This window comes from Symphalangus syndactylus, chromosome 13 (genome assembly GCF_028878055.3).
Source record: "Symphalangus syndactylus isolate Jambi chromosome 13, NHGRI_mSymSyn1-v2.1_pri, whole genome shotgun sequence".
Classification (NCBI taxonomy): Eukaryota; Metazoa; Chordata; class Mammalia; order Primates; family Hylobatidae; genus Symphalangus; species Symphalangus syndactylus.
In genome coordinates this window covers 83,334,397-83,361,615 of record NC_072435.2, presented here as the reverse complement: position 1 = coordinate 83,361,615, position 27,219 = coordinate 83,334,397, and the positions used below count along the sequence as shown (strand labels likewise).

The 27,219-nt window shown below is 33.7% G+C and overlaps 1 protein-coding gene across 3 annotated transcripts in view; it reads left to right on the top strand.

The window, feature by feature from the left end:
• Nucleotides 1-27,219, top strand: part of CEP290 (centrosomal protein 290) — a 163,689-nt gene that overhangs the window by 1,775 nt on the left and 134,695 nt on the right. For 2 of the 3 annotated variants that reach the window (XM_063615135.1, XM_063615136.1), the window contains 18 exons: nt 841-910; nt 1,215-1,261; nt 3,611-3,754; nt 9,156-9,209; nt 9,806-9,826; nt 9,952-10,104; nt 10,494-10,676; nt 11,337-11,426; nt 13,979-14,101; nt 15,047-15,161; nt 19,144-19,313; nt 22,067-22,229; nt 23,596-23,696; nt 23,769-23,856; nt 25,204-25,316; nt 25,509-26,273; nt 26,469-26,561; nt 26,862-26,946. In XM_063615135.1, coding sequence (XP_063471205.1) covers nt 841-910; nt 1,215-1,261; nt 3,611-3,754; nt 9,156-9,209; nt 9,806-9,826; nt 9,952-10,104; nt 10,494-10,676; nt 11,337-11,426; nt 13,979-14,101; nt 15,047-15,161; nt 19,144-19,313; nt 22,067-22,229; nt 23,596-23,696; nt 23,769-23,856; nt 25,204-25,316; nt 25,509-26,273; nt 26,469-26,561; nt 26,862-26,946 — 2,578 coding nt within the window. The remainder of the gene's footprint in view (nt 1-840; nt 911-1,214; nt 1,262-3,610; nt 3,755-9,155; nt 9,210-9,805; nt 9,827-9,951; nt 10,105-10,493; nt 10,677-11,336; nt 11,427-13,978; nt 14,102-15,046; nt 15,162-19,143; nt 19,314-22,066; nt 22,230-23,595; nt 23,697-23,768; nt 23,857-25,203; nt 25,317-25,508; nt 26,274-26,468; nt 26,562-26,861; nt 26,947-27,219) is intronic. The other variant, XM_055235766.2, reaches the window with a different exon arrangement.

Here is a 27,219-nt window from a genome sequence, read left to right as displayed (position 1 = left end):
AGTACTTTGAGATAGGTTGTTGAGGGCCTTAAAGGTATATTTTATGCTGTCAGCAATTGAGAAGGCAGTAAAGGTTTTCAAAACACAATTGATAGGTACAAAAATACGCCTTAAGAAGGCAAAACTGAGTATATTATACAGGACAAACTGAAGGAAATTGGAGTTGTGTAGACATCACATTATAGAGGAGTTTAAACCTGAAATTATGGATTAGAATAATAGCAATTGGAACAGAAAAAAAGTAGTGGAAAAACATTACAAAGGGAGATGTTGCATTACTGGATATAAGACTTGAGGACTTGAGGTAAAAGGGAGAATCAAAAATGTTTCATGCTATTAAAAATCTAGAAATTGTAGTCTTAAGTAAGAAAATTGCCTGACATGGTGGCTCACGTCTGTAATCCCAGCACTTTGGGAGGCCAAGGCAGGAGGATTGCTTGAGCCTGGGAGTTCGAGACCAGCCTGGATAATATAGTGAGACCTTGCCTCTACGAAAAAATTTGCCAAGCATGATGGCACACCAAGCATGATGGCATGCACCTGTAGTCCCAGCTATTCAGGAGACTGAGATGGGAAGATTGCTTGAGCCCAGGAGGCAAGAGGTTGCAGTGAGCTGAGATTGTGCCACTGCACGCCAGCCTGGGTGACAAAGTGAGGCCCTATCTCAAAAGCAAAAAAAAAAAAAAAACGAACTATTTATTCAGCAAATATTTACTGAATGTCTCCATGTGCCAGCCATTGCTGGCACTAAGGATCATAACAAATAAAACAGAATTTTTATTTTCAATGCTTACATTCCAGTATAAAGGCATATTGAAATAACTTTTTTTTAATGTTTAGATGAAAGCTCAAGAAGTGGAGCTGGCTTTGGAAGAAGTAGAAAAAGCTGGAGAAGAACAAGCAAAATTTGGTAAGCACCTTGGAAAAAGTTTATTATGGTATTAAGTAATGAATTCCATTTGTTCATTAAACTGTAGAAAATTAAATTATATTCTATAAAACATATATGTTCAGTTTATTTTTAATATATAACATTTAATAATAAATATTTCTAACTCCTATTTTATGGATCTGCCATATAATACTTTTTGTTACCTTATAATCATGATGGACTCTTTCAAAAGGATTAATTTTGTTATTGAAATTTATTTAAAAGTTTGTTTTGTGGTAACTAATCAATTAAAACATTTGTCTTTTTTTTTTTTTAAAAATAGAAAATCAATTAAAAACTAAAGTAATGAAACTGGAAAATGAACTGGAGGTATGTCTTTTTGTATTCCCTAGGATGTAATTGTCATTAATTTTATTTTGAATTGTTTTCAAATTTTAAAATTATTGGCTGGAAAAATTATAAGGATGATTGTAATCATGGCTATTTGTTTATTCTGTATGTGTTCTACATGCCTGTTATGTGCCTTATATTGTACTAGGGACTGAGCATATGGTTGTGAACAAAATAAAAAGTTAACTGCTGGATGGAGCTTATAGTCTTGGGAAATATACAGAAAGATTACTAATAACTGAGATGGAGGGTGGGTGGGGATTTGAGGAATAGTGACCAAAGGGTGTTATAGAAGTAATTTTTGACAAAGCTGAGGGCTAAAATATGAATGTATTGTTGAGGAACAAAATACATTGAGATTCCTGAGAAGGTAGGAATGTAATACAAATGGATCAGCCTTTGAAAGGAGGAATACCCTTTTCCTTTGTGTTAGCCGAGGAGGAAGAGTGGATGAGTGTAGCAAGAGTGGATGTGTATAGAAGCTTTTATGTTTGTAGGCATAATGCCTGGGAGTTGAGAGGTTGGTGATGACATCATCTGTTAAAAAGAGTGGGAAATGGTGTGGTCACATTTTAAGGAAATTAGGTAAAATCTGAAATATATTGGAGAAAGGACTGGAGAGTTGGGAATCTGTAGTCAGACAGATTGGAGTTCTAGTCCTGATTCTTTTACTCGTTAACTCTCTGAACTTGGATGACCTATTGTTTTTGATTGTGTATCCAGCTCCTGGGAAAATGCCAAGCGTTTTCAATAAATACTAAATGAATTATGGAGTTGGATCAATTCTGTGTTAGTGTTTAGCTAGGTAGCTGCTGTAGAATAGAAGGGTAGGACAGTTGAAGATATTGGTAGGAAAGTGGTTGAAGTGATGAAGTCTTAACTGAATAGATAAGAAAATCAAGATTGGGGTTGGGTGGGCAGAAGGGTAGGGATATGGAGGGAGAAGTCGAGGGATTAGAGTGTCCTGTGAGGTCAAAGGACAGGCATAGTGGGAATAATTGAAAGAATGTTCTGGTTGGACAAGGATCTGATGTGGGTGTGGGAGTGAGAGACTATAGTGAATTCAAGAAAAAAATATAGGCTAGAACAAAAGTTATGTGGAGATTGCTTAGTGGGCATTTGATAGACGTCTGTGGGCCACATGCTTAAATTCCCAATGCATTTTGCGGAGTTACTGGGAAGTTGGTGGCTTGTTTCTACCATGAGTAGATAAAGATGGAGAGCAAGATATCTTGTGAGAAAGCAGCTGAAGTTTTTATAGGATGATGGAGGAATGATAGGAGCGATCACCTGAAGTTGCAGGGTGGGGTAAACCTAGAAGTACCAACACCTTCTTCTGACCCTAATATGTATGGGATCTGAAAGAATGAGCACCTTCCAATTGAAAGAGTTCCAAGGGCATTAATATCCTAAAGGATCCAAGTTGCAGCTAAGCCAAGGAGATGGAAAGGAGGATTCAGTAAAGAATCTGAGGATGTGAAATATTAATTTATCTTGGAAGAGAATTTTAGAGAGCACAATGGAATGCTTTTTGAAGGAAAGAGTAAGAACAATTTGGTTAAGGTAGAGGAATAACAGAACTATAAGGTAAAGAAATGAACGTGAGACATATTAGATGACCAAATGATTTGATGTTCTTGGCCATGACCTAAATTAACCAGATTATGAGGTAAAATGGATTTAATTGGCTACAGACCTTAAGATAACCAAAACCTGAGCTGTTTAATATGGTAGCACTAGCACTAACCACTTGTAGCTATTTATATTTACATTGGTTAAAATTAAAATGAAAAATTTAGTTCTTCAGTTGCACTAGCCACACTTCAAATGCCCAAACATAGCTACATGTAGCGAGTGGCTACTGAACTGGACAGCACAGAGAGCGTGTCCATTATGCTAGAAAGTCCTATGGGACAGCACTGGTCTAAACAGTGCATGGTATGAGAGAAAGGGCAGGTTAAGGCACTCAGCTTCACTGACTGGGGCGGAGATTCTGATGGTTTGTACTCAGGTTCCAGATCCCTGAGGCTCAGGAACCTTTGCAGTTTAGTCTGGTTACCTGTGGCCCAGTGGTTACAACAGAATGATTAACAGTCAATTCTTTGCATCTGTGGGTGGCTCAGGAAAAATTTAAGGAGTTATTAGCTGTGAACTAAACCTTAAGTAAGTTAAATTTAAAAAAAAAGTTCTTAAGCTAATATAATTTTAAATATCTGCACTGAAGTATAATGCGAATTTAAAGGCAGTATAATTATTTGCTTGTTGTTGACTCATTTGAACCTCAAAATATAATGGGATTAATTTATACTTTGGGTTTATTACTTTAAGATGGCTCAGCAGTCTGCAGGTGGACGAGATACTCGGTTTTTACGTAATGAAATTCGCCAACTTGAAAAACAATTAGAACAAAAAGATAGAGAATTGGAGGACGTGGAAAAGGAGTTGGAGAAAGAGAAGAAAGTTAATGAGCAAGTAAAGCACTTTTTTTTCCATGAATCTTCACTGTTCAAGTTACCTGGCTTTTTATTATTATTGGTAACAGTATCAATTTTTATATTGTATGTTATATTTGAAAAATGATGTACACTTATCTCTAAGGTTTCATATCACTGTTCATTTTGTCATCACCAATTTTAAAATATAATGGAACAGGTACTTCTAGTGAATATGACTTGAAGATTCTTTATATTTAGAGGTACATTTTTCTCAGGACATCAGACTTGTTACCTAAAATTAACGCTTTTGTCTGGAAGATTGGTATCAAGAAACTAATAGATTTTCATAAAGAAGTGATCTTTCCAGTGACATAGTTTATTTTCGGTAAAAGTTATATTTGTTTGTTTCAGTGTATTTATATGATTAGTAAGTTCGCAGATGAATCTTTCGATATATTCAATAATGGTTAATTAAATATCTTGTTTTTGGTTGTACCTTATTTTATGTGATATATATATGTATAGTTTTTGAGAAGTTGTGTTCATGTCAGCAGTTTATAAATCACATATTTAAAATAACATTTTTAATGCATAGTTTTTATTACCTCATGTTATTCCTTGTTATAAACTAATAATTCTTGCAGTGTTCACTTAAATTTAGTTTTAGGAAAAAAGTTTTTTGCAGATCAACTTGTATTTCCTGGAAGAAAATTTCCTATTTTACCTCAGCTTCCTATTTAATGTTTTATTTATTTATTTACTTAACATTTATTTGTTTTTTATTTCACCTGAGCTGTTAGTAAACTTAGTAAAATTTGGTGCCTACATGTGGTAACTGTCCTGTCCCTTATACCCAGAAACGTTTTCCACCTTTGTGTCCTTTAGGTCATTGTTGTGTTATATTCCATTTATTTTATTTTTTCCATTGTTCTCTCAGAAATTGAGGGTCATACATTTTAAGAAAACAATGATATGCTATTTAAGAGAATGTATCATAAATTGATTTGTAAGGAAAAGTATCCACATTCTTCATATATCTATTTTACTCTAAAATGTTAAAGAATCAAATAGAAGTTAGCTATCAAAACAATGTGGTAGAGACAGTATGGATTGATGCCACTTAAAGGTTAGGAACAAGCTCTTAGAGCATTATCTGTTTAGTTAACTCTGCAAAACATAGCAGACCTGTGGATTTTTTAATAGTCATAAAGGGTCTAACTTATAATATATACTGATAGATTGCTTAGGGGGATGTCTGTGGTTTTCTGGACTTTTGTTCTTCTATATAGACCTGTATCAGTTGACTTATCATTCATACCACACACCCTTAGCTAATCAGAACTACCTTGTCCATTTATATCTTAGACCATTATCTTTTTTCATAGTCACACACAGAGAAAACTTGAATATATGGCCTGTGTTCCTTTTTGGCTGCTCAATTCCTTGAGATGACATACGGGTATGGGTTGCTTTGGCAATTACTTCTTTGTCGTTAACCAGTCATTCAGTTTTATTGAGTCTTTACAGCATACTAGAGACTGTGCTAGTTACTAGTGATATAGTGGGCAACTATGTTCTGGTTCTCAAGAATATTCATAGTCAATAATAAGCATAACATAGTGATAATATAATACTTAGGGAGATACATAAAGTCATATTCTGGCATACTCTGGAGAGGGATACCATAATCAGTCTTGAGGTGCAGGATGTGATCTGTAAACTGAGACCTGAAGTAGAGTTAGACTGGTAAGAGGAATGAGGATGTATATGGTGGTTAAAGAAAGAACATTCTGGGTAGAAGATATAGCATTTGCTAAGACCTAGAGGTAAGAGATGTTATGGAGTATTTAGGAAACTACAGTTATTCATGTTGACTGAAATATAAGTGAAAATAGCTTTCATAGAGTCCTTACTATGTGTCAGGCACTTCATATGCATTAATTCATTATTGCTTGATACTTATATGAGATAGTTGTCATTTCTGCCGTGATACAGATGAAGAAATGGAGACACAGAAAGAGTAATTGCCCATGGTTGCACAGCTTATAAATGGTAAAGGTAGGATTTGAAAACAGTCTTACTCAAGAATCTGTGCTATCTTGCCTTCCCAGTTTTAATTCTTACGATCCTCTGGAGAGATAAGCAAGGGCCAGTTCCTAATGAATTTGGTTCTTTTCCTAAAAGGAGCCAATGAAGAGTTTTGAGCACAGAATATCATGATGAGATCTATACTTTAAAAGTTTACTGTACTTTGTAGAGAGTGGATTGAAAAGGGCCAAGACTAGTAAGGAAACATTTGTGTTAATTCAGGGAAGTGCTAATGATGGCATTTGCCTGAGAAAGACACGTATGAGAGAAGTAGATGTAAATGGATGTGGTGAATGTAATTGGTTGTTGGAGGAGAGGGAGGATGGAGAGTCTGCCTAATTTTGTGGGTTGGGCCACTGAATGGGTAGATAGTGCCATTCATTAAGGAGGAACACAAGAGGAATTAGGAAAGCTTGAGATTATTTCAGTTTTGTAGATGTTGAGTTTGAGGTTCTTCTGGGCATATTCAAAAAGGTTATCTGTGGATATGGAATTCACAAGAGACCCTGGACAGATGATAAGGATTTATGAATCATCAGTGTAGACATTATTAAAGCCAGAAGAGTGATTGTAAGGCACATCTCTGAGAAATGTCTAATAAAGCAATGAAATAGGAAGAGTGCTTTAAGGAAAAGCTCAAGAAAGGAGAAACAGAGTGTGATGTTTGAGAATACAAGGGAAAAAAGCATCAATAGCATTAAATGCTTTAGCATTAAGTTCTTAGCTTCTCTTGTAAAAATTTCCCAATTCAGAACACAGTGGGATTATTAACTTTCAATTGATAATAATAATAATAGGCAAACTTCTAAAATGTGTATTGTACTTTGCATTTTATTATAAACTTTCTTTAAATTTTTTATTTTGAAAAATGTCATATCTTCATAAAGATTGTAAACACACTGTTGGTGGAAGTGTACATTAGTTCAACCATTGTGGAAAGTGTGGCAATTCCTCGAAGATCTAGAAGCAGAAATACCATTTGACCCAGCAATCCCATTACTGGATATATACCCAAAAGAATATAAATCATTTTCTTATAAAGATACATGCACACATATGTTCATTGCAGCACTATTCACAATAGCAAAGACATGGAATCAACCCAAATGCTCATCAATAATAGACTGGATAATGGAAATGTGGAACATACACATCATAGAATACTATGCAGCCATCAAAAAGGAATGAGAGGTCAGGCATGGTGACTCATGCCTGCAATCCCAGCACTTTGGGAGGCCAAGGCAGGCAGATCACTTGAGGTCAGGAGTTCAAGACCAGCCTGGCCAGTATGGTGAAACCCTGTCTCTACAAAAAAAAAAAAAAATTAACTGGTCATGGTACTGCATGCCTGCAGTCCCAGCTACTTGGGAGGCTGAGGCAGGAGAATGACTTGAACCCAGAAGGCAGAGGTTGCAGTGAGCTGAGATCGCACCACTGGACTCTAGCCTTAGCAACAAAGCTAGACTTTGTCTCAAAAAAAAAAAAAAAAAAGCAAGAAGATCATGTCCTTTGCAGGAACATGGGATGGAGGTGGAAGCCATTATCCTCAGCAAACTAACACAGGAACAGAAAACCAAACACTGCATGTTCTCACTCATAAGTGGGAGCTGAACAATGAGAACACGTGGACACATGGTGGGGAACAACACACACTGGAACCTGTCAAGGGGTTGGGGGAGGGAGAACATCAGGAAGAATAGCTAATGGATGCTAGGCTTAATACCTAGGTGATGGGTTGATCTGTGCAGCAAACCACCGTCGTACACTTTTACCTATGTAACAACCTGCACATCTTACACATGTACCCCAGAACTTAAAATAAAAGTTGATGGAAAAAAAAAAGAAAAACAATAACCACCTACATACCCTTCATATAGATTCACCAGTTGTTAATGTTGTGCCAACTTTGCTTTATCTTTTTGTCAGGATTTTTACACACACATATATTTCTCTGTCTCTTGTTTGTTCAATCACATTTTTTGCTGAGTCGTTTAAGAGCTAATTGCAGATATGATACTTTGCACTTAAATACTTCAGCTTGTATGTTTGAAAAAGAAAGATGTTCTCTTACAATGAACACAATATAATTGTCATGCTCAGGAAATTTAATATTGATTTAACACCATTGTCTAGTCCATAATGAGATTTCTTCTAATGGCCCAATAATATCCTTCAGTCTCCCCACCTCCAATATCCAAAGTTCCGTAAAGAATCACATACTACATTTGGTTCTTTCTTATAGACTTTTTAAATATCGTTGTATTCCATTGTGATTCTATCGTCTCCTTGAATAAAGAGGAGAACCAGAAAAATGAAAGGTCATAAGAGGAATGAGGGTTGGAGAACAGGTGAAAAAAAGCATCATAATGTTTATAATAATGTTTGCCTGTTTGGAGAAACAAGAATCACAAATGAAATAACTTATATGTAGATAAGAGAATGCTGTATAACTTTTTGCTGTTCTATTCACTGATCATTTTTCTGAGAACTCTGTATGCATCTTGTTTAACTCATGTCAACATGTATGAGAAAACTGAGTTAAAGAGATGTTAAGTAACTCATTCATGCTTTACTAGAAATTGGTTGATGAGGGACATAAACCTAGGCCAGTGTGATTTTAGATTGCTTCTTTTAACCATTGTGTTGTATTGCCTTATATTTCTAAGTAATTTATGTTCACTGAGAGCAAATAATAGTCTAGCTATGATTTCAAAAAGTGAAATAAAGATGTTGGGCAGAAAACCATTTTATTAGGGTATTTTTTGGGGGAGCAGATTAATTTGTTTCTATATTCTTTGGTTAGAGTTTGTGTGTGTTCTTTTTAATTCTTTAAAAAGAAACTGTTAATTCCTTCTTAAATCCTTAAGTTTTGAAAATTTTGGCCCATTATTTATGTGTTAGGTTGATATTAAATGCTTAATAGCTTTAACATTTTCTACTTTGTTAGAGAGGATTTAAAATTTAAGTAGATAAGCTGAATATCTGGCTTTATATTAAATTACTGCTGATGGCCAGGCACAGTGGCTCACGTCTGAAATCTTAGCACTTTGGGAGGTTGAGGCGGATGGATCACTTGAGGCCAGGAGTTCAAGACCAGCCTGGCCAACACAGTGAAACTCTGTCTCTACTAAAAATACAAAAATTAGCCAGTTATGGTAATGCATGCCAGTAATTCCAGCTACTCGGGAGGCTAAGGTGGGAGAATTGCTTGAACTGGGAGGCAGACGTTGCAGTGAGCCGAGATCGCACCACTGCACTCCAGCCTAGGTGACAAAGAGAGACTGTCTCAAAAAAAAAAAAAAAAAAAAATTACTGCTGAATTTTATCTTCTTTTTTTTTTACTATTTTAGTTGGCTCTTCGAAATGAGGAGGCAGAAAATGAAAACAGCAAATTAAGAAGAGAGGTTGGTAAAAAATTTTAGAGGTTGTGGTGGTTCAACAAATGTACTTGTTAAAAAAGTCTACATAAATTTATATTTTAACCAGGACTGGAGTCTTCTAAGTAACTGATGTTTTCAAACTGATTTTATGATACGACTTTGTCTTAGGGAAATAGAAAACAAAGCAAAATGTGAGGCCATTAAGTATTACATTCATCTCGGGTCTATGCGGGTAACTCTTTTTTTGTTGTTTCATAAGCCATTCTTTGCTAGTTTTCTAATTGAATAGATGACTGGATTTCTATTCTTATTTCTCTTACCCAGAATCTTTAAAATTTCTTGTTACTTGTGGAATCTTATAAATTCTGATTATCATTTGGTTCTACTGAGCCAAATAATGTTTGTACATTGTTTATTCTGATAGAAGTTCTTAAGTTTCTAACATAATTGAAATATTATTTCTTTTGGTAGATAATTAGTAGTCTTACTTTCTTTGGTTATTCAAGATAATATACATCATTTTCCTAAAATTTTTTTGTTTTCTTTAGTTTCTGATTATTATTTTTAATTATGCATTGCCTTTCTCATTTCTAATTACCATTTCCTGTCCTTTTCTGTAGAACAAACGTCTAAAGAAAAAGGTGAGGCTTTAAGGGTGGTGAAATCTTGGGAATTTAAAGATATGTTGTGAGAGCACTATTCAGAGGATATAATTTTGTTATTCTGAATCGTTTTGTAATGGAATGTTGTGTTTGGCTACCTTCAGAATGAACAACTTTGTCAGGATATTATTGACTACCAGAAACAAATAGATTCACAAAAAGAAACACTTTTATCAAGAAGAGGGGAAGACAGTGACTACCGATCACAGTTGTCTAAAAAAAACTATGAGCTTGTCCAATATCTTGATGAAATTCAGGTAAAATGGCTAGAAGTCGATTCAGAGCAATGGTTCCTAAGAATTTTAATTTCATTATAATGTAAATATAATATTTAGCCCTACATGTAAATTCCTTGGTATAAATCTGTCACTATATACTTGTAAAACGTGAAATAAATTACATCTTTGAAGTTGCAACTTTTTAGCCATTTTTATATTTGCCTATCTTGGTCATTAAGAACAATTGAGGTCCTTATGTACAATTTTCTTGATACAATTTGATTTAATTGGTCAATGCCAGTTAGTAAAGGTCTATAAAGAATTCTCTTTTTTTCTAGAGGACACTTATGGCTGCATTTAATTTTAATTTTGTTTAAATTTCAGTTTTTTTAAAATTACTTCTTAATTATAGTGTCTAACTTTTTTAGACTTTAACAGAAGCTAATGAGAAAATTGAAGTTCAGAATCAAGAAATGAGGAAAAATTTAGAAGAGTCTGTACAGGAAATGGAGAAGATGACTGATGAATATAATAGAATGAAAGCTATTGTACATCAGACAGATAATGTAATAGATCAGTTAAAAAAAGAAAACGATCATTATCGACTTCAAGTAAGAATTTCTTTTAGAATAACTTATTTATTCAGACTTCATGTTATCTCATTACTATTTATTTGACACTAGAAAGTACTTTTTCTAGGTTGTGAATTTTTGTCTGTCTTTTTAATAGTGTAATATGTTGTCATGTTGGTATATTTGTCCATATGTGTTTCTCCAATCACCTCACAAACACTAATTTTTGCAGTTTAGGGTATATAAATGATACTTGAATGAATGTGTAGATAGCAGTCATTATGGGGTTTTCTATAAAAGACTCTTGAAAATCCTGTGGATCATAACATTTCATTTTATTTTAAAATAAATACATTATAAATATATTAGAAACCAATACATTGTTCAGTATTTATGTGGATTAAACTTGTTTAAAAGGTAGAATAATGTTTAAAAATAAAATTTTCTAGTAATGAAAGATAATTATGCAATTATAAGACACAGAAACTATTAAATGTCACCTATAATTCCAGGATGACTTCAGTGATAAATATGCATAAGCAATGTAGTGTATCTGTGTGTATGTGTATATAATAAGTATGAATATGTATGTGTGTATGTAGATATATTTATATATATAATGTATATGTAAATATGCATAGGTGTAAATATATGTTACATCAATTTGCAACAACTCTTGAAATAACTGTTGTCTTTTAGGTGCAGGAGCTTACAGATCTTCTGAAAGCAAAAAATGAAGAAGATGATCCAATTATGGTAGCTGTCAATGCAAAAGTAGAAGAATGGAAGGTATTTTTTTCAATTGACATAATAACTTTTTGTATTTTAGATTTTAATTTTAGTCTTATTTTTGTTTAAATGTCTTATACTGGTTTATAACACTTTTATTAGGGTTTTTAAAACATTATTTTATTTATTGGTTAGAAGAGCTCTAAAACTGTCCTTTTTGATCTCTAGCTCATTTGTTACTGAATGACCTCTCACATCAATGAGTTGAACTTTAAACTTTTTGATAGAAGTCTAACTCCAAAATATATTTGGCATCTAAAATATATAATTCTAAATGTAATTTAAATTTTTTCACTTAACTCATAGTTACCTTGTATACATTAGTTAAATAGTTGCAGGTTTAATTTTAGTTTTTCTAACTAAATGTCAGGTTAATCAGTGGGAATGGGAATAAGCAAAGGAATCAGAATAACTTGGGAAGCCTTTTCAAAATACACTTTTCTTCCTCACCACCACTCTCCAACCTTAACCAAATTGTCAGGCCTTACCATATTAGAAGCTGGGATTATGATGGTTGTATATTTGAAAAACATCAGAGATTATTCTGAATGAATAATTCTGATTTTAAAAACTATCACTTCTAGAGTCATTGCTTTCTAGTAGGGTTCACATAAATCTTGTTGGCAGTTTGGAATTGGTTAGCATCTAGGGAGCTCAGATAACCTGTATTTTAGACAAAAGCAGTAGCAATGGAAATAAGGCCTATAGAATCAGTCATGCCTCCATAAACTTTATATAAAGGGCCAGAGAGTGACTATTTTAGACTACCTGGTCTCTGCTATGACTAAACTCTGCTTATAGCATGAAAGCAGCCATTGACAATACGTAAATAAGTGAGCAAGGTGGTTTTCCGGTAAAATTTTATTTACAAAAGCACATGGGAGGCCAGTGACCTGTGTGCCGTAGTCTACCAACCCCTGGAAAAAACAGTTGTCTTTACCAGATTTAATGTTGGCGGGGTAAATGGTAACGTGTTATATGTATTCTGTACTTTGTTTTGACTTAATATCATTTCATAATTGTTTTATATCAGTACATACAGTATTGCTGTTCTTTTTAAAGGCTATATAATTTTTCTTTTTATACAGGTGTTAATTTGATAATTTGTGAAGTTTATGAAGTTTCCAATTTGGGGGTTATAAACTGTTTTAATGAATATCCTTATATATGTTATTTTGCAAATGTACAAATATATCTGTGGAATAAATTGCTGCAAGTGTTGTAATTGTCATGTATGTCACAAATACATTCTAACAGTTTGTCACTTTTTTTTTTGCTTTATGGCATTTTTTGCTGTGAAATATTTCTTTTTATGCTTAAATGTATTATTTTTTAATGACTTTACATTTGTTATAATGAGAAAGGCTTCTGAGTATAAACTTGTTTTCTCATCTTTTCTCCTAATATCTTGTTTTGTTTTTGTTTTTGTTTTTGTTTTGAGACAGAGTGTCACTCAATTGCTCAGGCTGGAGTGCAATGGTACAATCTCAGCTCGCTGCAAATGCCACCTCCTGGGTTCAGGTGGTTCTTGTGCCTCAGCCTCCTGAGTAGCTGGGATTACAGGCATGTTCCATCATGCGTAGCTAATTTTTGTATTTTTAGTAGACCTGGGGTCACACTATGTTGGCCAGGCTGGTCTTGAACTCCTGGCCTCAAGTGATCCTCCTGCCTGGGCCTCCCAAAGTGCTGGAATTATAGTCATGACTCTGTCTGGCCTTCTTTTACATTTAAATCTTCGAAACATATAATTCATTTTGATGTAAGGAGTATAATATGGATGCAACAGAGCTACTCTGTTGTCCAAACATCATTTATTATTTCATCTTTCTCCTGTTGAAATACAGTTTCATTTTTATTATATACTCCTTTTGAATTTGAATTTAATTTTGGAGTCTCTTTTATTGAATTGATTGATCTATTTTCTAGCAGTGTATACTTGTTTTAACTTATGTATGTTTTAATATCTGAAAATGTTATTATTTTTCTGCTTTTAGACTTATTTATGAACATTTTTAATGTTAATTATAGAACTGGCTTGTCCAGTTCTTAAAAAATATCTTGTGGATTTTTATTGGGTATGTGTTAAAGTTATAAATTGTTTTATAGATTGATTTAGGATAAACTTTTTTATGATATTTGGTCCTTCTAGCTAATGAACACAAGATACCTTTTCTTTCATTCATTCAAGATATTTTATGCCTCTTAGTTGCATTTTAATGTATACTTCATAAAGATCAATTGTATAAAACTTTTCACAGTTGTATGGAAGTACTTCTTGTTGATAAATGAGTTTTGAAAGGTTGAAATATTTTTAAAGATTGAATTATTAAAAAAGAAAATTCAGTGTATATTTTAAAATCATTTTCTATTTGAATTTCAGGTTGTATATACAAAAGGAACAGAGATTATGCCAGTAGTAGCTCATACTTTCTCACTTCAAATAATTTTTATTTTCTGTATCATAAATCTAATTGTGTTTATTATTTATGATAATGAAGAAAGTTTTATTAACTTTCCTTTTGCATAACAGATTCTATTTTGTTTATTTCTAGCTAATTTTGTCTTCTAAAGATGATGAAATTATTGAGTATCAGCAAATGTTACATAACCTAAGGGAGAAACTTAAGAATGCTCAGCTTGATGCTGATAAAAGTAATGTTATGGCTCTACAGCAGGTAAAATCTTATCAGAATTTGGTTTATCAACCAGTTTTATTACAGTTGGAACTCTGAACGATGTCTTTTATTTATTATATCATCAGTGCCTAGTGTAGCGGCTTGTACTACCAAGTGTATAATAATGTCTTTTGAAATTTCTTATACCACCTAGTCCCAATAAAAAATTAGAATTAAGTTTGGAGTCCGGATTAGAGTTAGGGCTAGAGTTATTGTGTTTATTTTTCTATGTATATGTGGATAGTACACACATTGTTTTGGTTAGAAATTATTTAACAAGAAATGATTAAAAACTTTTAGAAATTTAAAAATAATTTTATAGTCTGTTAAGGTTTATTTTACTGTATCTTAGTCCTAACATACCCTACACAATGTGAAATAAGCTAAAAGCATGGTTATAATTTGACTGTGCTACCTATTTTATTTTTAGTGAAAATAACCCAAATAAAAGGAAATCACACTTTTATTATTTGTGCTGTAGTTATAGTCCACAAGTAAGAAGATGATTTGAAAAGTATATGCTGAATAAGAGCAATTAAGGGGACTATATTTTTGAATAAAATACGAAAGGGGAAAAAGCTAAGTTGAATAAAAGAGAAAGCACAGAGCAAAACAGAAACATACAAAATGGTAAAAAGATGGAATTGAATGGAGGATGAGAAAAGTAACATATAAGGAAGTATAGAAGCCACAAACATTAGGGAGTTCTGGAAATCCTATTTTCCAGAGTGTTAGCCATTATATCCATCTTTCAGTATTGGAGTAACAGCAGTGTACCTATCATTGTGTATTACAGTTGAAGTGTACAAAATGGTAAAAGGCATACTTTTACCCACAAGAAAATATGTTCTACAGTTTTGTTGAAAAAATCAGACCTACTTTTTTCCTTACCTTTTTAGGTTAATATTCATGAAGGGATATATATTGTTTTAAAATATTTTATAGGGTATACAGGAACGAGACAGTCAAATTAAGATGCTCACCGAACAAGTAGAACAATATACAAAAGAAATGGAAAAGAATACTTTTATTATTGAAAATGAGCTCCAAAGAAGCAAAGGTATTTTTATAAATATATAGTTATTTTATCTACCATTATGTTTTTAACATACTTTATTTTTATTAAAATAAAATGTCAAGTCAGTATTGAGTTTTCTCCATTTGAATTTTATATTTTCAAAAAATTGTACAAGATATTATTTATTATTATACTTATATTACTAGTGCTTACATTTGTAAATGATGGATGTATTTTCTATTATTTTTCTCCTCTGGTGAAAATTACATTAACGTTTATTACCAGGTCACTGGTATGAAAGAAATGAAAAATTGTGATACAATTATTTTTATTTAACTTTTTATAATTAACAAAGAATGGAAGATAATAAAATTTTGACCAGTGTAACAGCATTGCAGATAGTTTTCAGAGGTAATTTCACATTAATCTTACCCAAATTAGTGTTTCATCATATTCTCCTTACCCTGAGCCATATTACCTTGTTTAACACATCAAATTCTATGAATATAAGTTCTCACAATATCTGTGTTGTTATATTTCCATAGCACTACATACTATAGTTATGCCAGGGCACACTAGTGCGAACTGTTCATGGGAAATTCATGGACATGTTTATTATAATTGGTGACTATATATATATATACATATATATATATATGTATATGACATGAAGAAGAAATAGTGATTCCGTACGTGTATGTGTGTATAAGTGTAGTGATGTGGTGTTTGCAGGTATGGTTGTAATTTCAAAAATGAAGCAGAAGCCTTGCTGAGGAGATAATTGAACCAATACTTAAAGGAAGTAAAGGAGTGAAACATGCAGATGGCTCTAAGCAGTGGGAATAAGTTCAAAGGCACTAAAGCAGGAGTGTACCAAGCATGTTTGAGAACAACAAAGATGTCTTTTTGGCTGGAGTAGAGTCAGCAAGTGAGGCAGTGATAAGATCAGAGAGGTAAATAGAGGCCATATTATGTGGAGCCTTATAGTTCATGTGCAGACTTGGCTTTTAAGTGAGAAGGGACACCAGGGAAAGTTTCTGAAGATAGGAATGATATAATTTGACTTAGGCTGTGTTTGCAGTAGACTGTAGGAGTGGTAAATAAGAATCAGGGAGATCTGTTAGAAGACTGTTGCAATAATCTGGAGAAAAGTGATGGTGGTTTGGGGCATAGTGGTAGCAGTGGAGTTATTGGATGCAGCAGTTCTGGATGTATTTTGAAAGTGATAAAAATGGAATTTGCTAACAGATCAGATGTAGGATGTGAGCGAGAGAGAACTCTTGGTCTGAACCAAAAGTTTTGGTCGTGGTGAGGTTGTGGGAAGAGCAGGTTGAGAGATAATCAGGTACTTAATTTTAGACATGTTAGGTTTGAGATGCTTATTAGACATTCAAGTGAAGGTGTTAAGTAGGCACTTGTATATAACAGTTTAAGGTTTAGGACAGCAATCTAGGCTAAAGATATGTTTGGTAACTGTCTCTGTAAAAGTAATTGAAGTAATGAGGCTGGCTAAGATCACCAAGGGAGTAAATGTAGGTTAAGAAGAAAAATCTAAAGAGCTTCTACTTTAGCAGCTGGGGAGATAAAAAGGAGCAACCAAAGGAGACTGAAAAGGAAAGTCCAGAGAGCTAGGAGGAAAAGCAGGAGTATGGAGAGCCCTGAAAACCACATGAGGAGTGTAACCAAGGAAGAAGAAACAACTACTTTCAGAGCTGTGTTCATTGCTGCTGATAGGTCAAGATGATCACTAAAAGTTGACTGTTGGACTTAGCAATGGTCATTTTTGATTCAAGAGAAAATGGGTAGAGACGAAATGTAATAAAGAAATATAGGAACTCTTTTCCAGGACTGTTTCTATAAAGAGAAGGAGAAAACAAGGTGGTAGCTTGAGGGGAAAGAGGGATTAAGAAAACGTTTTTCTCTTTAAGATGGAAGAAATAACTCATGATTTTAGGTTAATAAGAAAGCTCCATTAAAGAAGAAACATTGATGAATCAATGAAGTGGAGAGAGAGAACTTCTAGAACAATAATGTTTTTAAGAATGCAATGGGATGGGATCCTAGTGTGCCAGTGAAGAGGTTGGCCTTAACTAGGAACATAGAGTTCATCCATAATTATAGAAAAGAAGGTAGAGTGTATAGATACAGATGTAGGTGGCTTGGTAGACATCCTGGTAATGGGAATTTGTTGAAGTTCTAAATGGGTTGCTGCTTTTTTCTCAGTGAACAAGGGAGCAAGGTTCTTAGCTGAAGGTGAGGATAGGAGAAGATATTTCGTAAGTTTGAGGAGAAAGAAGAGAAGCGAAAGTATAAAATGGTCATCTGAAAGATTGAAGACGTGGAGAATGTGGTATGACTGTTGAGTAGCTTCAAGAGCCCACGATATATATATGTATTTCTATATATGTGTTTATTATATTTGTATCAGAACACTTTGAAAGTAGTTTAAACTGCTTTAAAAGGATGACTAATGGTATGGATTGTGCATATTCTAGTTACTAGGAGAAAAAGTGGCAATTGATCTGTGCTGTCAAATAAGGAAAAGGACTTATCTGATAACACTTTAGTCAGTCCGTAGTATATAATCCCTAAAGCTCATAGAAGGTGTGTGTACTAGACTGTACTCTATATCTTGAACTTAACTTGTAAAACGTAATGGCTAATGGTATTCTTCCTTCATAAGATTAGGATTAGGTTTAGTTATCAGGAACAGAGAGCTGAAGAATAATGACAAAATCAAGATAGACATTTATTTCTCATCTATGTAATGGCCTAGAATTAAGCATTCCAGGGTGTTGCCTTCCAACACCAAAATCCATCCAAAATGGATGCAATGCAGCTTTATCTCATGTCTGTATCCCAAACAGCAAGATAGAGGAAGAGGGGACAAAAGTTAAAAGCATGTGCTGAAGGATAGGCAGGTAAATACAGTGTTTATTGTGTAGGGCCATGTGGAAGAATGATAGGAGAATAGATATGTGGACGAAAGGGAGAATAGATACTGGGGGACAACTCAGCCTGTGTCATGTTCCACAGCTTAGCTGTTAGCTCCAGACAGCTGGGCTCATTTCTTAAAAACTTTTGTGATCTCAAACGTACTAGACTTATGTCTAAGTCCAATATTAAATATATAACCGATATATTAGTAAATGCTTCTAATGAATGAGTGTGAGAATCATCTGTGTCAATAAATTTTGGAATATTAGCAATATTATGTTTTGGTCTTTTAACAATTTAGTAAGATATTACAAGTAGGCATTTAGGAAGTTTTTAGCTTAGTTTGGATTAAATTTAACTGCAAGTGACAGAAAAAGCAAGCATAATACAATAATTTAAACAAGATAGAAATTTATTTCTCTATAATATAGACAAAGTTGAAGCAACTAGGGCAGGATTTGTGTGATAGATGCACAAATATCCCCTATCAGGGACCCTATATCTTGTTGCTACGCCTATCTCAACGTGTGGTTTCTAACTCATGTGAAGTTGCCACCCTCATATCCATGTGGATTTCAGCTAGTAGGAAGGAAGAAAGAGAAGAGAAAGATTACTCCTTTATTTTAGAAACATTTTTTTTTGAAATTCACATATGACCTTTGCATTTATATTCCATTACTGAAATGACCACACATAGCTGCTTGTGCGTAAGTGGAAATTTAGTTCTTTATTTCAAATGGTCACTTGTCGAGCTAAAAATCCATAGTTTTAGTACAGTGGACAAAAGGGAGGTTAAATACTAGGAACAGCTAGCAGTCTGTGTCACAATGATCATTCTTTGTAAAGCAGTATTTTGCAACCTTTTAAAATCCATACCCCTTCAGCTAAGAAGATTTTACTGAACTTTAGTTTTTTAGTTAATTGTATTAGTAAAACTAAAACAAAACTTTTATCTTACAAATATAAAATGACAACTTTAAAGGATTTTTTTTAGTGGCATACCACTTTTCGTGCCACCATATTGGGGTCACTGATTTGAAGGAATAAGTAGTCAATTCAATTCATGATTTTTGTTTTTACTCTGTAGGTGCTTCAACCCTTTCTCAGCAGACTCATATGAAAATTCAGTCAACATTAGACATTTTAAAAGAGAAAACTAAAGAGGCTGAGAGAACAGCTGAACTGGCTGAGGCTGATGCCAGGGAAAAGGATAAAGAATTAGTTGAGGCTCTGAAGAGGTTAAAAGATTATGAATCGGTATGTATTTTTATCTTGTCATTCAAGGAGCCTAGAATTATTCTTGCCATTCACAGACTATTCTGTGCTATTTACTGCATACCATTTAAAAAACATTCCATAAGTATCTTTTGATAAAGGTTATCCTCATTAATTTATACTAAACTATTGAAACCTTTGAGCATTTACTTTTTGCCAGGAGAATTGTTTTCAAACCTTTGATCACAGTGATTTGTCCAAATAATCAGTTTTGGTGAAGCAACAGGATTACTTTTTTTTATTATCTGTGTTCATTGGGCCACCATGTAAATGTGACACCACTGGCCAATTTGACAGAATTTATGGCAGGAACATACTGTGTCAATACAACCTGCTCTCCACTTTTTATACTTTTTCATTGGTTACAACTAATTCAAGCAACTAATGACTTACTTATTCTACTGGTATTGCTGATTTGCTTTTAGTAATTCTCTTAGTATTTTGGTAAGTGTTTTATATGTAATGCATATTCAGAGTCATTTTGCCTTTAGGATATTATATTGGAAAGTTTTTTTTTTTTTATTATTATACTTTAGGTTTTAGGGTACATGTGCACAATGTGCAGGTTTGTTACATATGTATCCATGTGCCATGTTGTTTTGCTGCACCCATTAACTCGTCATTTAGCATTAGGTATATCTCCTAATGCTGTCCCTCCCCCCTCCCCCCACCCCACAACAGTCCCCGGAGTGTGATGTTCCCCTTCCTGTGTCCATGAGTTCTCATTGTTCAGTTCCCACCTATGAGTGAGAACATGCGGTGTTTGGTTTTTTGTCCTTGTGATAGTTTACTGAGAATGATGGTTTCCAGCTTCATCCATGTCCCTACAAAGGACATGAATTCATCATTTTTTATGGCTGCATAGTATTCCATGGTGTATATGTGCCGCATTTTCTTAATCCAGTCTATCATTGTTGGACATTTGGGTTGGTTCCAACTCTTTGCTATTGTGAATAGTGCCGCAGTAAACATACGTGTGCATGTGTCTTTATAGCAGCATGATTTATAGTCCTTTGGGTATATACCCAGTAATGGGATGGCTGGGTCAAATGGTATTTCTAGTTCTAGATCCCTGAGGAATCGCCACACTGACTTCCACAATGGTTGAACTAGTTTATAGTCCCACCAACAGTGTAAAAGTGTTCCTATTTCTCCACATCCTCTCCAGCACCTGTTGTTTCCTGACTTTTTAATGATGGCCATCCTAACTGGTGTGAGATGGTATCTCACTGTAGTTTTGATTTGCATTTCTCTGATGGCCAGTGATGATGAGCATTTTTTCATATGTTTTTTGGCTGCATAAATGTCTTCTTTTGAGAAGTGTCTGTTCATGTCTTTCGCCCACTTTTTGATGGGGTGTTTGTTTTTTTCTTCTAAATTTGTTTGAGTTCATTGTAGATTCTGGATATTAGCCCTTTGTCAGATGAGTAGGTTGTGAAAATTTTCTCCCATTCTGTAGGTTGCCTGTTCACTCTGATGGTAGTTTCTTTTGCTGTGCAGAAACTCTTTAGTTTAATTAGATCCCATTTGTCAATTTTGGCTTTTGTTGCCGTTGCTTTTGGTGTTTTAGACATGAAGTCCTTGCCCATGCCTATGTCCTGAATGGTATTGCCTGGGTTTTCTTGTAGGATTTTAATGGTTTTAGGTCTAACATTTAAGTCTTTAATCCATCTTGAATTAATTTTTGTATAAGGTGTAAGGAAGGGATCCAGTTTCAGCTTTCTACATATGGCTAGCCAGTTTTCCCAGCACCATTTATTAAATAGGAATCCTTTCCCCATTGCTTATTTTTGTCAGGTTTGTCAAAGATCAGATAGTTGTAGATATGTGGCATTATTTCTGAGGGCTCTGTTCTGTTCCATTGATCTATGTCTCTGTTGTGGTACCAGTACCATGCTGTTTTGGTTACTGTAGCCTTGTAGTATAGTTTGAAGTCAGGTAGCATGATGCCTCCAGCTTTGTTCTTTTGGCTTAGGATTGACTTGGCGATGTGGGCTCTTTTTTGGTTTCATATGAACTTTAAAGTAGTTTTTTCCAATTCTGTGAAGAAAGTCATTGGTAGCTTGATGGGGATGGCATTGAATCTATAAATTACCTTGGGCAGTATGGCCATTTTCACGATATTGATTCTTCCAACCCATGAGCATGGAATGTTCTTCCATTTGTTTGTATCCTCTTTTATTTCATTGAGCAGTGGTTTGTAGTTCTCCTTGAAGAGGTCCTTCACATCCCTTGTAAGTTGGATTCCTAGGTATTTTATTCTCTTTGAAGCAATTGTGAATGGGAGTTCACTCATGATTTGGCTCTCTGTCTGTGATTGGTGTACAAGAATGCTTGTGATTTTTGTACGTTGATTTTGTATCCTGAGACTTTGCTGAAGTTGCTAATCAGCTTAAGGAGATTTTGGGCTGAGACAGTGGGGTTTTCTAGATATACAATCATGTCATCTGCAAACAGGGATAATTTGACTTCCTCTTTTCCTAATTGAATACCCTTTATTTCCTTCTCCTGCCTGATTGCCCTGGCCAGAACTTCCAGCACTATTAACTGTTGCATATTACATCATTATTATTACTGGATTTGGTTTGTAAAAGCACAATAAAAAACCAGTGTAATGATATAAATTATAGGCATATGTACATTTTCCTTTAGACTTAGTAAAAAAAAATCATGAACTTGATGAATTTATTCAAGTAAACCATGTTACATTTTAAATTAAATTGGATATTTTTCAGGGAGTATATGGTTTAGAAGATGCTGTTGTTGAAATAAAGAATTGTAAAAACCAAATTAAAATAAGAGATCGAGAGATTGAAATATTAACAAAGGAAATCAATAAACTTGAATTGAAGATCAATGATTTCCTTGATGAAAATGAGGCACTTAGAGAGCGTGTGGGTAAGCCATCTTTTAAGTTACATAGTTTGCGCAACCTGATTTACAAGTGTTTTTTTTTAAATTTAAATTTTGTTTATTATTATTTATTAAGTAGTTTAATGCTTTTTTCAAATACTTTTATAAAACATGTAATAGAAATAAAAGTGGAGCTAACCTGATTGAAGTGGAATCAGATTTTATGGGGTTGGAGTGGTGGGTGGGCAGGGCTGGAACATTGCTTTATTCGGTCTAGCATCTCCTCAGTAATAGCTGCTTGTTTAAAAAAACGAAAGTTTATTAATACCACATATCAGAGGTTAACCTTTTTTTTCCCAACAAAAGTAGGATCTGTATTACCCATGTTTGTTTGCAAAATGCTGTTGTTACAGATGAGATGTTTAAACCTCTTGCTCTGTGTTGTGATTCTCCTGCCTCTGCCTCCTGAGTAGCTGGGATTACAGGTGTGCACCACCGTGCCCGGCTAATTTTTGTATTTTTAGTAGAGATGGGATTTCACCGTGTTGGCTAGGGTGGTCTCCAACTCCTGACCTTAAGTGATCCACCCGCCTGGGCCTCCCGAAGTGCTGGGGTTATAGGCGTGAGCCACCGCGCCTGGCCTGTTAAAATCTTTTAAAGATTTTTAAGTACTTGATTTTTATAATTCAGACTGCTTACGTTTTACTTTCTTCGAGTATTTTAAGGAGTAATTAGTAATATAGCTTGAGAGTTCATATATTTGTTTTAATAATTAGCTTATTAATATTACTAATTTGAGTGTTATGATAGTGCAGACTAAGTTGCTGCTTTAAAATGAAAATTAATATCTAAATATCGATATCATTATTGCTAAATTTCATTTAATGCTTTCTTAGTTAAAAATGATAATTTGTAAAAACTATTATCTAAAGAAAAGACAAATAGACAAATAAGTATTTTATACAGATATATATGTGTGAAAAATATCTAACTTGGATCCATAGTTGTGCTTGGACCCCAAGTTAGACTTCTGATCAACTTGGACTCTCAGATCACAGCCTTCTGATCAGCTTGGACTATCAGATCGCAGCCAAGAATCTGGAAGTTCCTAAAGATGACTTCTGGTCAGTCTAGGTAGCTGTCATAGACATCATATTTTCTGTGCTTAAAAAGCTCCAAATCTTGGTTTATAATTTCCTTTAGGTTTTTGTTAGGATTTCCATTAATAATTGTGATAAAATTTTAACTTGGGTTACAGTTTAAATATCTGGAAAATTCTTTCACAGAAAGTTACCTCATTCTTCAGTGATATTGGCTAAGTGAATTATAACCAGTTGCTTGATGGTATATGACGTTTTTGCAGTTTATTTGAATGTTTTTAAGTTTTTAATTATATTACTTTCTATTGTAGGCATTGAACCAAAGACAATGATTGATTTAACTGAATTTAGAAATAGCAAACGCTTAAAACAGCAGCAGTACAGAGCTGAAAACCAGATTCTTTTGAAAGAGGCAAGTGTGGTAGTCAGTTGATTATTTTCTTGGTTGAACTATAGAGAAATACTAATAATTTATACTTTGCAGATTGAAAGTCTAGAGGAAGAACGACTTGATCTGAAAAAAAAAATTCGTCAAATGGCTCAAGAAAGAGGAAAAAGAAGTGCAACTTCAGGTATACTCAGTTATTCTAAACCTTTAAAAAGAATTATTGGTAAGTGAGTTGTCTGGGTATGAAATTATTTGTGTATTAGATGTTTTTGCTGTTCTATTGTGGGTCTGCTACAAATTTAATAAATGACAATAATAACCTGAAGGAGATAAGTGTCAGTGGGTTCAGTCCTGAATCTGAAATAGGCAAAAACAAAACAAAACAAAATAACAAAAACCAAGCAAACAAAAAATAAAATCAAACCTTAGAATTTTGGAATTTTTGAAAATTTTAGGGTATAGTATTTTAATTTCTAGACAGCGCCAATATGTTGTGATTAATAATAATAAAACTTGGTAGTTTTTATGTTAATATATGTTACTCAACATTTTCCCTTAAGGACTATGCCTTGAAAAGCTTTTCTTGTAAATTATTATTATTATTATTATTATTATTATTATTATTATTAATATTTGAGATGGAGTCTGTCTTGTTCTGTTGCCCAGGCTGGAGTGCACTGGTGCGATCTTGCTCATTGCAACCTCCGCCTCCTGGGTTCTAGTGATTCTTGTTGTTTTAGACTCCCGAGTAGTTGAAACTACAGGCGTGAGCCACCACGCCTGGCTTATTTTTGTATTTTTAGTAGAGACAGGGTTTCACCATGTTGGCCCAGGCTGGTCTTGAAGTCCTGACCTCAAGTGATCCATCCACTTTGGCTTCCCAAAGTGCTGGAATTATAGGCATGAGCCACCATGCCTGGCCTTAAATTATTCTTTACTAAGTGAAAGTAATGTTTTATTGAATATAAATTAGCATCTTTTTTGGGTTTATTTTACTTGAGTTAAAGAGAACAGTTGGTTAAGTTTTATAATAGCCATTGCAGTGCTTTTTTATAAGAAGACCACACAGAAGGACTGTCTTTTTCACTTGCCCCAAATCCCCAAGCACATATATGAGTAATAGCAGAGTGGTTCTTTTTAGCATTACGATTTCTATGATACATCCAAAACTTTCTCAAGAAATGAAACTTCATAATTTATTAGTATAATAATCAGTTTACTCATTACTCACCATTTGTATTTACTTTATATGTCTTTTAACTGGTGCTTATTAAGTAGCACTTTAATATAGAATAGGCAAAGAATGGTAGAGAAGATGAAATTCAAAAATTAGGTTCTCACGTTATTAATAGTTCATTAAAAATGAGCTGGATGAGAAGGTTGTATTGGCTATGTAGAATTTTCGAAGGATTTTGGAAACAATTATTCTACCTTTGCTTTAAAACTTGATTGTAGGTTTTAAGAATTAAAGTGTTGGGATAGTAGGAGGGTTATTTTAATGTTTTTAGTTTGTTAATTCTCTTATGTATAGGATTAACCACTGAGGACCTGAACCTAACTGAAAACGTTTCTCAAGGAGATAGAATAAGTGAAAGAAAATTGGATTTATTGAGCCTCAAAAATATGAGTGAAGCACAATCAAAGGTAATAATAAAGTATTGCAAAGAGAGTAAAGGAAAATATTTTTATTGTGCTTTCATTTCTTCCCCCTTTATCTCATTCTTGAACATCTAATCTTGTTATTGTTGTTAAATAAGTAGAGGGAAATATTTGCTTATTTAAATAACCTGTTGATTCAAAGATTGATTAATGAGACATTATTTACTCTGAATACAGATTAGGAGTTCAGATAAAGCAGAGCTGCTGCATAGGAGATCATCATTCAATACCCCACAGTCAGATCAGAATGAGACAGAAGAGAATATGACCATAGGATCATTATCAAGAATGTTATCTGAAATTCACCATAGTGTAGAAAGTGGAATGCATCCTTTTGTCCCTTTAACTAGACTTTCTTCATCCATGCAAGTTAAAGAGAATTCAACTCCAGAAACTATTACAATAAGAGAGATTTTTAAAGCACCATGTCTGCAGTCTTCGAGAAATCTAGAATCGTTAGTCAGCACCTTTAGTAGGGAAAGCCATGAAGAAATAAATGACGTATGCCGTTTTTCTGATGACTGTATGAGGAAGGTGTCAAGAAGCCATCAAGCATTAGAGAAGACTAGTTTTGTACAAAAAAGCAATTCATCTTTTCACGGCTTATCAACAGCTTCAGACGTAATGCAGAAGTTATCACTTAGGCAAAAATCTCCAATATTTTGTCAACAAATTCATGAAAATAGAGCTGACATGGATAAATCACAAGTAGCAACATTAGAAGAACAGGTTCATTCCCAAATAAAGTATGCTGATACCAATTTGAAAGAAGATGTAATAAAAAGTGAAGTAACCTTACAGACAGAGATATTGAAAAATAAGCTTGAGGTTAATCTTCCAGACCCTGTGTCTATTACTGCACAATCAAAATTATCTCAGATAAATCCTCTTGAAAATCTTATAGAACAGTTACGGAGAGAACTAGTATTTCTTAGATCTCAGGTGAGCTTTTCTCCAAATTATATTTCTGTGGTTGCTCTTTGATGATGTCTCTAACAAAGTTCTGTAACAATTATAGTTAGAATATTTTTGTTTGCACTTTAACACCAGTTATACACATTGTACTTTTTAAAATCTAAAATGCAGTACATTGATATGAACTCATTGACTTGTCTAATTTATTAAATTTTTCTTTAGAATGAAATCATAGCACAGGAATTATTGATCAAAGAAGCACAGAGTAGAAATGCAGAAATAGAGCTTGAACATCACAGAAGCCAGGCAGAACAGGTAGTGTAAAGGCAGAACATTAAAAGAGATGATTGTGGTACTAAAGACAAAAACCATTATATCTTTTTGCCTTTTACCATGGACGTTGGGAGAGGGAGAAAGTGGGATTAAGATCACCATCTGCTTTACTGTTTAGATTTTAGTTTATTTTTATGATTGCTGCTATGTCTTCATAGCTCTTTTTTTGTTTTGTTTTGTTTTGTTATACTTAATTGATCAAACTTTTCTTAACTTGAAAATTATAGACTATTGTGATATTTTGTTGAAAAAAATCAATTTTATTCTCTCTGCTTTTTTCAGAATGAATTTCTTTCAAGAGAACTAATTGAAAAAGAAAGAGATTTAGAAAGAAGTAGGACAGTGATAGCCAAATTTCAGAATAAATGTAAGTTACAATTATCTTTTACTTTTCTACTCTTATTTTTCCTGTACTTAAAATCATGGGCCTAAAAGGACGTTAACACATTCTCTGTTTTCTAATCTGTTTTACTCCTAATTACCTCTGTACTGTATATACTTCAGTCTGTCACTCATCCAGTTGGTTTGCCTTGCTGTTTTCATTGTCAGAGAATGTTACTAATATGAATTTTTTGTGAGAATATATAACTCCTTTTTCTTGTGTGTTCTTTAATCAAAATGAAGTTAGAACACCAAATTT